A 13,087-nucleotide genomic window follows, 5' to 3' on the forward strand; every position below is an offset into this window, starting at 1 on the left:
CTCTCTTATATTAGCTTGCCAAGAAAGAAACATTTTTAAAAGAGTATCATGAAATAATAGAAGATTCTTTTGGTTCTATTTCTTTTTAAAATTATGCCATTAAGAAAATAAAAGTTTAACTGACCTATCCCAAAAGGAATAAATGTTTCCTTTTTAATAAGTTGTCCTTGATCATCCAGAAATCGATTAGGGTAGAAATCATTTGGTTTCTCCCAAATGGCTGGGTCTCTGTGTATTGACCACAAGTTGGGTAATATTATCGTGCCTTTAGGAATGGTATACCCTTGGAGCACTAAAACAAAACAAAACAAAACGAAACCACAGTATTATTCAACACACTTTTACTAATAACTCTTGGTAAACAACACTCTCTAAAAATACAAACAAACAAACAGACAAAAACTAGTTACATATCTAGCTTCTTAATCTGCTGAGAGTAAACTTTGAGGTACTTGAGGGCAGAGGCAAAACCTTATCAACTGGTATCCTCTCCATACCCTCCCAGGACCCAGCCTGAGACAGGGCACAGGAGTTGCTCTGATGGATGTTGAGTTAATCAATTAAATCAAATGATAAAAACATTACAATTAAAAGAAAACATTAAAACGGAAATCATAGGGCATTTCAGGTGAACTTTCCCAAAGAATTGCAAATCCCTAATACGTGTATACAATTTTATAGTTCCCAGGCTTTTATGTCACACAATACAATGAAGAAGGTAAACTAAGGTAAAGGGATGTACAGGGAAGTCAATGCTGGTTCATACCAGCTGACAAGTTCACATGCACTTTAAACAATGCCCCAAGGATACTGCACACACCTTGTATCTAATTTACACCAAAGAAACTGTTAAGTGATCCAATGTCATTTATAAGTGATTGCCTCCTACAACTGTCTTATAACTAGATTTAAGCCCATTTCATCACGGGCTATCTCCGGAGGACGAAAACTCCTTGTTATGAGGGATGCTTACAATGAGTCTGAGTGCCTAAATGGCCAGGACACTGTAGGTGAAAGGCTGAAACATGCCTTCAGAATCAGATGGGCTCTTCTAATTCTTTAATACTTGTGCTTCAGTTGCAGAACCGCAAAAAATGAAGTAGAATAATTCCCAGTTAAGCTCCTTAATTTCATAATTAGGCTAGCTCTTCGGGCCTCCAAGAACAGGAGGACAGAGAGGGGCCTTTGTTCATTCTGGAGTTTTTCTCTGCCAGTACAGCCATCTTAAACGGCAGCAAAATTTGACCAGTGTAAGTGTGCACGCTCTGAAGGCTAGAGAGCTATTTACCAAACAGGCGGGGCTGGAACGCCAGCCGTAGGGCAAATAAGGGACAGCTGAGGCGGAAGCATCCTCTGGTCATTTGATTATCCATGACAACAAACCCTTGCCACAACCTCACCTCAAGTCCTCTGGATGAAGGGGACGGGCTTCCCTCGAGGGCGTTGCAAGGAGGAAGGCCCTGGACTTGCCTGTTTTCTCTGAGGTCATGTGAGGGATGGAGAGTGGCACCACCACACTCAGCCTCTGCACCTCCATGATGGTGGCTTCTGTGTAGGGCATCCGGGCCTTGTCAGTGAGGGAGGGGGCACGGTCACCACCAATGACCCTTTCAATTTCTTCATGAACCTTTTCTATACAGGAAAAAAAAAAAAAGGAAAGCATAATCCAAAAGCTAAGCCAGGAGAGACTGCCCTCCCATACACTCTTCCCATCACCACATCCACACAGCTGACAAGTTGGCAGCACACGCCTGACTTGGCCTCAGTGAAGTGAAACACTGATCAGATATTCCAGTGGAGGCAGCTGGTCCCAGGAACCCTGTACCAGCCTGGGATTCTGAAGGACGACGGCAGGACAGAGTGGCAAAGGGGAAAGCACTCTGGATTCATGAGCACTCGGAATTATTCTCTCATATCAACATCTGATTGACTCTAAGCTTTTACCTGTGACAACGTATGGTAGCCCAACATGACCCCCAGTGACCCCCACTTCTTGGTGTTCCCAACTTCGTGCCATCCCCTCCCACTCTGTTCCAAGTTGGTCTATGTGACTAACAGAATAAAGGAGAAGCAATGGCATGACTGTTCTGAGCTTAGGTTATAAAAGACACTATGGCTTTTGTCTTGGCCACTTACTCTCTAGGGTCATTCATTCTGGGGGAAGGCAGCTGCCAGTAAAGCAGCCCTACGGAAAGTTCCAAGTGGCAAGACCTGCAGCCAGCCGCCACGTGGATGAGTCATCTTGCAAGTGGATCCTTCAGTCCCAATCAAGTCTATAGATGTTTGTAGCCCCAGGCCAACATCTTGATTACAACTTCGTGAGAAATCCTAAGCCAGACCATCCAGGCTAAGCTGCTCCTGGATACCTGATCCCCAGAAACTATGTGAAATAATAAATGGTTGGGTCTTTTTTTTTTTTTTTTTGCTGTATGCGGGCCTCTCACTGTTGTGGCCTCTCCCGTTGCGGAGCACAGGCTCTGGACGCACAGGCTCAGCGGCCATGGCGCACGGGCCCAGCCATTCCACGGCATGTGGGATCTTCCCGGACCAGGGCACGAACCCGCGTCCCCTGCATCGGCAGGCGGACTCTCAACCACTGCGCCACCAGGGAAGCCCTGGTTGTTGTTTTAAGATGCTAAATTTTGGGATAATTTGTTACTCATCACTAGTTAATGAATATAGGTAGGCACAATCCCATCTATAGTAGGCAGGAAATGGTCCCTCAAAGATGTCCATGCCGTAATCCCCTGGAACATGTGAATATGCTACCTTATTTGGTAAAAAGGGACTTTGCAGATGTGATTAAATTAAGGACTTTGTGATGGGGAGATTATGCTGGATTTTCTGGGTGTGTCCAGCCTAATTACATGGGTTTTAAAATTGGAGAACTGGGACCTCCCTGGTGGCACAGTGGTTAAGAATCCGCCTGCCAATGCAGGGGACATGGGTTCGAGCCCTGGTCCGGGAAGATTCCATATGCTGCAGAGCAACTAAGCCTGTGCACCGCAACTACTGAGCCTGCGCTCTAGAGCCTGCGAGACACAACTACTGAAGCCCACGCGCCTTAGAGCCTGTGCACAGCAACTGCCGAGCCCGCGCGCCTAAAGCCTGTGCTCCGCAAGAAGAGAAGCCACCGTAATGAGAAGCCCGCGCACCGCGAAGAAGAGTAGCCCCCGCTCACCACACCTAGAGAAAGCCCGCGCACAGCAACGAAGACCCGATGCAGCCAAAAAAAAAAAAAAATTGGAAACTTTTCCCAGTTTGGAGTCAGAGGGAGATATGACTGTGAAAGAATGGTCAGAGAGATGCAACATTGCTGGCTTCAAAGACGGAGCAAGGGGGCCACGAGCCAAGGAAGCTGCAAATGGCAAGGAGATGAATTCTCCTCCAGAGCCTCCAGAAAAGAACGCAGCCCTGCCAACATCTTGATTTTGGTTCACTGAGACATGTGTCAGACTTCTAGTGTATAGAACTGTAACGTAACAAATTTGTGTTGTCACTAACTGTGTGGTTATTTGTTGTAGGAGCAACGGAAAATGAATACACTATTCTCTCCTGTATCCTTCCACTATGAACTTCCACTGAAATTCACTACCTATTGGTATTGATGTGGCGGAACTAGCTCCGTGACCTTGTGAAAATCACAGAACTTCTCTGGGCCTCTGGTCTCATCTTCAAAAAAGATGAATGGGTTCAGATGATCACTATGACTCTCTTCAACTCTAAAATAGTCTTCTCTAAAGTTCTTTCTTCATCATAGATTTCACACAGAATCAGACCTGTAGAGATTTAAAGCAGATTCAAGCAAGCTGTGATCTTAGTGCCACTGTCTAGAAACTTGGAGCTTCGTTGTTAACACCTTACCCATTCCCTATGAGATGCAAGTATTTCCATTTTGTTTTCCAGCCTGAAGACATTGCTTACTGACAGGAGCCACAGGATCACAAAGGTTGCTGATTTAAATGGAAATGGAAAAAAATATATCCTGGTTTTGCCACGAATAAAGGAAACATCTGTTTATTACCTTGTATGTCGGGGTTCAGTGACATATACAGGAGGCACCAAAGCAAAGAGTTAGTTGTGGTATCAGTGCCAGCAATGAAGAGATCGCCAATGATATAAAATAAGTAATCTTCATCAAAACTACTAGCGCTATTATTTTTCCTCTCCTCCTCCACATGGAGAAGATACATGTCTATGAAGTCCTGAGGGTTCTCTACATCCAGAGACTCTCGATGGTCTTCGATGATTTTTTTAAGGAAAATAGTTAAATCCTTTTCAATCTGTCTTAATTCCTTAAATGGTCCAAAGGGAAGGTAATAAAGCCACGAGCATATGTTGACCAAGAGGAGCTGGGTGTTCAGACAGATTTCTAACGCTCGTGACATAAAATTAAGCATTTTCTTAAACTCACTATTGGTGTAATCAAACCGTTGGCCAAAGCACAAAGAGCAAATTATGTTAGAGACCGCGTTGTTGACAATGGGGAAAGGATTGAAGAGGACTTCTCCATTCTTTTGCATTTCCTCTTTCACATATTTGAACTCCTCAATAATCTTGGGCTCCAAGCTAAGCTTTCCCAAGCCAAAATGACGAAGAGTTGAATGAGAGAACTTCCTCTGTTGTCTCCAGACTGGACCATAATGTGCGAATACAATCCCTGCAAAAGGACACCAAGGAAAGAAGGTAAGAAAGAGCAATGCTTGATAATTAATACTCAACAGGACCAACCATGAAGGGTATTTGTATTTCTCAAGTCACTTGTGCAAAGTTCATATACGAACAGATAAAGATCACCAGCCAAGAATGACTAGCAAAATTTAGTTATCAAGATAGTGTATGTTTATAATAACAAAAGTCATATCCAATTTGATTAGGAAAATTTTCTATAAAGCTTATTATTATATATACTAACTCCTGGTGAAATGAAATGAGTTTCCATTTCTAGAGTTAGTGTAAATTTCAAAACCTTATTTTCATAAGAGTGAATACAGACTAAGAAAATATTTCAGGCTAGATAAATGTGAACAGAAGGATAAGCATGGTTAACAGATTGCACATGAGGGCAGGGACAATATCTGATTTTGCTCATCATTAAAATCCAAACTTCTGACATAGTGCTGTGTACAAAGGAGGAGATTGTTAAATATGAACTGAATAAATCAACAGCCCATTGGCCATCAAAGTTTGGATCAAATAACTGGCAGGTAATCTAAAATGTCTGTAGTTGCAAACAGCCCTAATTTTAAAACATCTGAACTCAAGGGCATTCACAACTACATCTTATTTGATTCTCACTTATGTTATACATCTTCCACCATCAAACCCAAAAGAATTGCTCCCAGATGTTGTATCAGATTGTTCTCAAATTTTCCTTGTTTCCTGTCACTACTTCATTCTCTTTTCCATGGTGTGCTTTATTGTTTCAGCCAGCTCTCCTCCTTCCATTTTTCATCCACTTCATTCCTGCTACCTTCAAGGACATGCTTCATTCATTTAACAAATATTTCTGAATGCCTACTATGTGCTAGACACTGGGATGCTGTGAATACAGCTGAGAATGAAATAAAGACCTCTCTCAGTGGTTATGTTTTCTCACAATCTTTGATACCTATATAAAATGACTCTCGATAGAAATATCGACGTGGTCTAATGTATTGGATGACTTGTCACTTCCATTTTCCTGCCTCGAATATTCCACACATCTGCTCAAATCTGATGTTGCTTTCTAGGCCCTTTGTTCAGGTGTTTTGTGACTTCCATTTGACATCATTTAGAAAAATTTTTGGACCCTCCTGTATTGAATTCATTTCCTGGATTCTATGTCTTTACCTTATTTCACTCCTGTATTTTGCTGAAGGCCATCCTCTAACAGGTTCCTGGGAAAGGACGCATCAGAGGCAAATTTCTAAACATTTTTCGAAAATGTATTTATTGTACATTTTCCCCTCCATCAGAATTTTGAAGACATTGCTAAGAGTGCATCGATGCGTCATAAAATATGTACACCTTCAATGGGACTAGACATTATCAAATTCTTCTCCAAAGTGGAGAGTACACCAGAAGTACATGAATGATCTCTTGTCAAATAGTTACCATCACTTTGCAGTCATCAACGTTTTATTTTTGCCAATCAGAGGGCTGAAATGCATCTCATCTGATTTTTATGTGCATTTCCCTGATTGTTACAGTGGGTTGGAGCAGCTTCTCATATGGTTACTGGCCAGGTTTCCTATTCTGTGATTTGTACTTAATAACTGTGCAATTTTCTTCTTCTTATATATTCTACGTGCATAGCAGACATTGTCTCCCATCATGTACATGAATTGCTTTTTCATGTTTTAATGCTATTACTTGATAAACATGTTTTAAAGGTAGTTCCATTTCTCAATCTTTTTCTTAGTGATTTGTGCTGCATGTCTTATTTTAGAAATCTTTTCCTACCACAGGTTTATAAATACATTCTCTACTCTCTTGTAAAATTATGCTTTTTCACATTTAAGTCTCTATAACCTACCTGGAATTTATATTTATGTTAGGTATTCCTACTTATTGTGAAGAAGGAATCCACTTTTCTCCCTATTTTGATAACCTATTGTTCAAGCACCATTTATGAAACAGCCTCTCCTTTTCTCTACTGATCTACAACATTTGCTGTACACAGGCAGTTCAGGTTATTGGTTTTCTAGTCTGCTATATTGTACACTGGTGTATTTATTTATGACTGTGCTTAAAGCACACTGTCTTAACTATTGTTACTCTATAATAAGATCTAAATAGACTTTATAGTAAGTCTTAATATTTACTAGGGAAGTCCCCACCGCCACCACCCTGTTCTTTTCCAAAATTGTTTTTTGATTACTCTTGGCTGTTTACTCATATTTATCAAACTTTAATCAGCTTGTCAAGTTCTATTTTTAAAAAAGCACCTTTGAGATTTTGATGGGAATTGCATTTAACTTACAGATTAATTTGAAAATTGTCTTCTTTATAATTGGACTTACCTGCAATCCAAGAATAAATCCAACTTTGGTTATGACATTTTTATGCTTTTTAAAAGACATTGTTGGATTTGGTCTCCTAATATGTTAAGTTTTTAAAAATTCATATTCATACATGAAAATGGACTATAAATTTCCTTTCTCATAATGTATTTGTCTGGATATACTCACCTCTTAAAATGAGCCATGGTGTATTCTTTCTCTCTGGAAGAATTTGTCTATAATTATAATGGCATGTTCTTCTTTTTTCCTTACCTTTATTCTTTTGTTCTTTTTCAGATATATAAAATTAGCTATCTAACTAATTTTCAGAACTTTATCCTAATAAAGGATAGCTAAGGCTGTACAATTGCCTTTGGGTAGCACTTTAGCTGCAGTCCACCAGTATTGTGTGCATGTCTTTTCAATGCATTTAAAGTATAAAAATTTGGGGACTTCCCTGGTGGTCCAGTGGTAAAGAATCCACCTTACAATGCAGGGGACGCTGGTTCGATTCCTGGTTAGGGAACTAAGATCCCACATGCCGCGGGGCAACTAAGCATGCAGCATGTGCGCCATGACTACTGAGCTCGCACGCCTCAGAAAGCCTGCGTGCTGCAAACTACAGAGCCCACGCGCTCCGGAACCCTCGTGCCACAACTACAGAGCCCATGTGCCCTGGAGCCTGTACACTACAACTAGAGAGAGAAAACCTGCACGCCAGGACTAGAGGGAAGCCCACACGCCGCAACGAAGAGCCCTCATACCGCAACTAAGAACCAACACGGCCAAAAATAAATAAAATAAATAAATAATAAAATAAATCTTTTTTAAAAAAAGTATAAACATTTTTTTCTATGATGATTCTCTTTTGCCACCTAGATCAATTTGGCTTATGATGATTTTTGTTTGTTTTTGTTTTTTTGCGGTACGCGGGCCTCTCACTGTTGTGGCCTCTCCCGTTGCGGAGCACAGGCTCCGGACGTGTAGGCTCAGCGGCCATGGCTCACGGGTCCAGCCGCTCCGCGGCATGTGGGATCTTCCCGGACCGGGGCATGAACCCGTGTCCCCTGCATCGGCAGGCAGACTCTCAACCACTGCGCCACCAGGGAAGTATGATGATTTTTGACATTGATGAGGCTAACTTTTTAGTCTAGTATGTGATCAATTTTAATAAAATTTCCAAATAAAATTGAGAAGAATTTTTATATAAGCAATTGTTGGGTATAAGGCCCTCTTTCCAACAGAGAAAGCTACATAACTGTCAGAATCAAATCTTCTTTATCCCTGCCAAAGTTTTATCTGCCTGATCTATCAACTATTCAAATACTTACGTTAAAATAATTTGCACTAATGGTGCATTTGTCAATTCCTTTTTTCAGTTCTGTAAGTTTTTGTTACTTGTAGATATATATCATGGCTATATAGATATTTATACATAATATATAAAATATTTTAAAATTAAGATATATAAATATACAAAATTAAAATGTATTAAAAATTGTATATATCTACATTGTTAGGTACATATGTATGCTAGACAACATTGTTAGGTACACTCAAATTTAGAAATAAATGCCCTCTATTAGTTTTTTCAATATTTACTTACAGTCCCCTACATGCCAGATACTAAGGGCATACAGATTTAAAAGACACAGTCTTTGTTCTCAAGATGCTTCCAGTTTTGTGAGGAGCTGGATAAACCAACAACTCGTAATACACTGTTGTATGTTAGACTGTATTGAAGTTGCATATTGTATTGAGTGTTGTATGGTGGATTGCACTAAAGTTGCACAGTTGGAATGCATGGTATTGAATGCTGCATTGTTGGACTATATGGTATTGAATTATGTTGGACTGTACTGAAGTTGCACTGTTGGGATGTACAGTATCGAATGTTGTTATGTTGGACTATATTGAATGTTGCATTGTTGGAATTCATTGTATTAAATGTTGTATGTTGGAGGTGTATTGAAGTTGCAATGTAGACAAAGGAAAAAGCACCATGTCAGCTGAGGGAAAGCAGTACTTCTCAGAGAGGACATCTGAGCAATACTTCATTTGTAAATAAGGATGTGTATGAAGGCACATTTTAGAAAAATAAAGAACTTGGGGGAAGTTAAAGAGGGTACAGTATTTCAAGAGGGCTGAATTATCTTCAGGGAAAAATTCAGGTTTAGGTAAGGCAAGGAAATGGAGGGAGGCTTCTCAAAAGAGACTAGTATCTGGGCATTAGGTATTTGACAACAATCTGACAGGTATGAAGTGCAAGATAAGACTTGACCAAGGAGACAGTGCCTGAGAATGCCAGGGATGAGAGGCAGGGACAGAATTAATGGCCTCAGGGTTTCAAACGTTACAAAATATCCATGTCATGAAGCCAGAATGGCTTAAAGCAGGGGTCCCCAACCCCCGGGCCACGGACCGATATCGGTCCGTGGCCTGTTAGGAAGCGGGCCGCACAGCAGGAGGTGAGTGGTGGGTGAGTAAGCAAAGCTTCACCTGTATTTACAGCCGCTCCCCATCGCTCGCATTACCGCCTGAGCTCTGACTCCTGGTGAGTTGTATAATTATTTCATTATATATTAGAATGTAGTAATAATAGAAATAAAGGGCACAATAAATGTAATGTGCTTGAATCATCCTGAAACGATCCACCCCCCCATCTGTGGAAAAACTGTCTTCCACGAAACTGGTCCCTGGTGCCAAAAAGGTTGGGGACCGCTGGCCTAGAGTCTTAGAGTGTTTGGAAGAGGTTCAGGCATACCCTGTAGTTGCTGACATCTCCATTCTTAGCCCTGAATGTATACAATGGATGTATACAAAGACTTCATCTCAAGGAGGATAATAACACTGAAAATTAAACATGGCTCCAAAGCAAAAACCAGGACTATTGTTTGGGAATGACAAAAACATACCCTCAAGCTAGTCTGGCAAAAAGGCCAGTTAGGCTGTGGATGAAACCAAAAAGCAGGAAGAGCTGGGTGTTACCACCTTCGAGAAGACTAAATGCCACTGAACTCCTCTCTGCACCTATTTTTCACTTCTTTCTTCCTGACTGACTTCATTCTTTCCTACTGTGAACCAGCTTTTCCAAGAACTGGGAGCTATCTTGAGATGCCCATTCTCCCATTTTCACCACGGGAGATAAAAGCCCTCTAAAGCCCTCTATTCTCTAGTTCTAACCTGAAAAACGCTGGGGAAAGACTCAGATGTTTCAGTCAGGTATTCCATGGTGATACCAATTTGGAATACTTTACATTTATTATTTGGCTTGAGGTTTCCAAACTATGCCACAAGTATCAATTCTTACCCCAAAACTATGTGGGGATCGATCTGTAGCTATGAACTTTTGAGTTGTGTCCAGCCCACAGACTCACTACCATCACAAAGAGGTGAGATATTCTGCTCAAATCACCTTTGATCAGGGGTCTATCCCCTGACTAATCACTGTGGTCAGAGACGGGAATTCATGTAAAGATATGGCATCTCCCATTCCAGCCACAGTTAATGGATACAAAAGGGTGGTGGAGCCAGAGTTACTCAGAAGAAGGGAGTGCTCTTGTCAGAGGACTAGGTGCTAGACGGCTGAAACAAACATCTACCTCAAACCAAACAAAGGATAGGCTAAATTGACTATGATACATTCTCACAAAGGAATATTGTACAGTTTTTAAGAACTTTGTAGAAAATTCAATAATATGGAAAAATATTCATAATACTTTAAGTGATAAAAATAATTTTAAAGAGTGTGAAGAATATGTTTCCATTTCAAGGAAGCAAATATATTTTTTAAAATACCTGTACATATAGAAAAAAAAATACTAGAAGGCTGCCACAGATTGAATGTGTCCCTTCAGAATTCATATGTTAAATCCTAATGCCCAGTGTGATGGTATTGGAAAGTAATCTTTGGGATGTGATTAGGTCATGAGGATGAAGCCCTCATGAATGGGATTAGTGCCTTTATAAAAGAGGCCCCAGAGATCTCCCTTGCTCCCTTCACCTTGTGAGGTTACACACAGTTGTCTGTGAGTCAGGAAGCTGGCCCTCAACAGACACCAATCAGCTGGCACCTTGATCTTGAACTCTCAGACTCCAGAAATAAATTCGGTTGTTTATAAGCCACCTAGCCCATGGAACTCTGTTACAGCAGCAGCTCAAATAGACTAAAACAAAGGTGATACATGAAAATGTTAATAGTGGCTATCTCAAAATAACACTGATCACAGATGATTTTCAATTATTTTTTAAAAGAATTCTTTTACTCCTGTTCCATGTTTTATGTTTTACAATAAGCAACATATATTACTAAAATAAAAATAGTTAAAATACATTAAATTTGATGCAATTCTACATTAATCACACATACGTTTTCTTTCTCTTGAAGCAGAGAAAGTGTTATCCACTGATTATATTTGCCCTTTCCTTCCATAGGGTCATATAAGTGTCCCTCTTAGTGGGATTTCAGGCCTTCTTGAAATGAGCACGTAACTATCTAAAATATGTACTTTACTGCATTTACTACAAGATTCAGTTATCTCGTTTTCCTCATTTATTTTCAAATTGCTCAAATGAACTTTCACTTTCTTTCTTTTATTTCCTAATTTCATTTTGTATCTTGTACCCCTTCAAGGTAGTCAGTCCTGACTGGTCTATCCTGTACTTCTAAAGTTCTTCAAAATTTCCTTTTGCCTCCCATTTTCATGTCTTGCAATTTCCTTTGACTCTTGCTCCAAGTCTCTCAAAATCTCTCAAAATTAGAAGTAATCTAATTTCTATCAACAGGGAAATAGATAAATTACAAAAGCTAGAGGTAGAAAGATACTTTATAAATATATGACATATGTAAGGTTTTAAAAAACATACCAAATGAAGTTATGCACTGTTTATGAATCTGAAGCAAATGTGAACAGTGATGAATGAGTTTCTATTACTCTCTGAACTTTATATTTGAAATATTTTATAATAAAAATGTGATGTGCATAAACCTTTGAGAAGAAACAGACCACACTTAAAGTACTCTTTTGGTAGCCTTGGCTCTGACTGTATGTTTTTTTATTGAAGTATAGTTAATTTACAATATTACATTAGTTTCAGGCATATAAGACAGTGTTTCAAAATTTTTAGATTATACTCCACTTAATGTTATTATAAAACATTGGCTATATTCCTTGTGATGTACAACATACCCTTGTAGCTTATTTATTTTATACTTAGTAGTTTGTACCTCTTAATCTGACTTTGTAACTTTATTTCCTGCTCAGGAACAGAATCAGATGGATGAATAAGTATGATGGGCATACCTAATGTAGAACATCTTTCTGGCCTATCCACCTTACTATAATTTTCATGCTTAAAAAGAACATCAACTTGTACAAGCATGATAATTTGAAAAACTCAAATATAATAAATAACCTCCCTACATTCTAGAACTTGATGGCAATGTGTTAAGTGAACTACTTCCAGCACATCACTGTTCATGAAATATTCCTTCTCTTCGAGTCTCATCAACTTTAGCAGCAAAACTCTTTTACAAATATCTTATAAAAATAAATATAAACATTTAATAACGTTATTGGCCTCTAATTCTTAATATCACTTTTCTTTCTCTTAGAGTCTACGCATCCTGCTTCTGGACAACTTCCGCATTTTACAATCTTGTCACTGGAAACAGCACTGAAGGTGGCTCGGGCACTCCTCAAATCTTGCTGAGCTGAGCCGCTCAGCCTTTCACTCCTGTGGCCTATCTTCTTCAGGATGACTATGCCATCCAATTCTTGATCTATGACGGCTACCCAGAACTCATCTGCTTCTTCATCCTTCGACGGGCATCTTGAAATAAACTCACATTCTCCCCTTTTATTTTTCACCCTTGAAACAATTCCATTAAAAGATTCCTTGACTATCTACATTTTCCTATTCAGATGGCCTGTTCTTTATTCCAAGTTAAATCGACAAGCATTTTCCTTGTGACATATGGTTCTTGCTTTACTTTCTCCTGTCAATCATTTTCACCAGCAACATAAATTTCTCACAGCACATTCGTCCAACACACATCCACCAGAATACAAGAGCAGCATCACCTAAAAAGTCCTGTCTCTTGG

The 13,087-nt window shown here is 39.7% G+C and overlaps 2 protein-coding genes across 5 annotated transcripts in view; both read right to left on the reverse strand.

Moving 5' to 3' along the window:
• The window catches only part of LOC116754398 (cytochrome P450 2U1), a 30,676-nt gene that overhangs the window by 12,928 nt on the left and 4,661 nt on the right, over positions 1 to 13,087 (reverse strand). For 3 of the 4 annotated variants that reach the window (XR_004350051.1, XR_004350050.1, XM_032632990.1), the window contains exons 2-4: positions 4,025 to 4,660; positions 1,471 to 1,632; positions 125 to 292 (exon numbers count right to left, since the gene is read on the reverse strand). Coding sequence is in view for 2 of the 4 variants with exons in the window: in XM_032632990.1 (XP_032488881.1) it covers positions 125 to 292; positions 1,471 to 1,632; positions 4,025 to 4,660 (966 nt within the window). In the remaining 2 variants the exon portion in view is untranslated. Of the gene's footprint in view, positions 1 to 124; positions 293 to 1,400; positions 1,633 to 4,024; positions 4,661 to 13,087 lie in introns of those variants that run through there. The other variant, XM_032632992.1, reaches the window with a different exon arrangement.
• The window catches only part of SGMS2 (sphingomyelin synthase 2), a 111,051-nt gene continuing 102,503 nt past the window's right edge, over positions 4,540 to 13,087 (reverse strand). The window contains exon 9 of the transcript XR_004350052.1: positions 4,540 to 4,660. The gene's annotated coding sequence lies outside the window, so the exon portion shown is untranslated. The remainder of the gene's footprint in view (positions 4,661 to 13,087) is intronic.

This window comes from Phocoena sinus, chromosome 5, assembly GCF_008692025.1.
Source record: "Phocoena sinus isolate mPhoSin1 chromosome 5, mPhoSin1.pri, whole genome shotgun sequence".
In the NCBI taxonomy this organism is placed as follows: Eukaryota; Metazoa; Chordata; class Mammalia; order Artiodactyla; family Phocoenidae; genus Phocoena; species Phocoena sinus.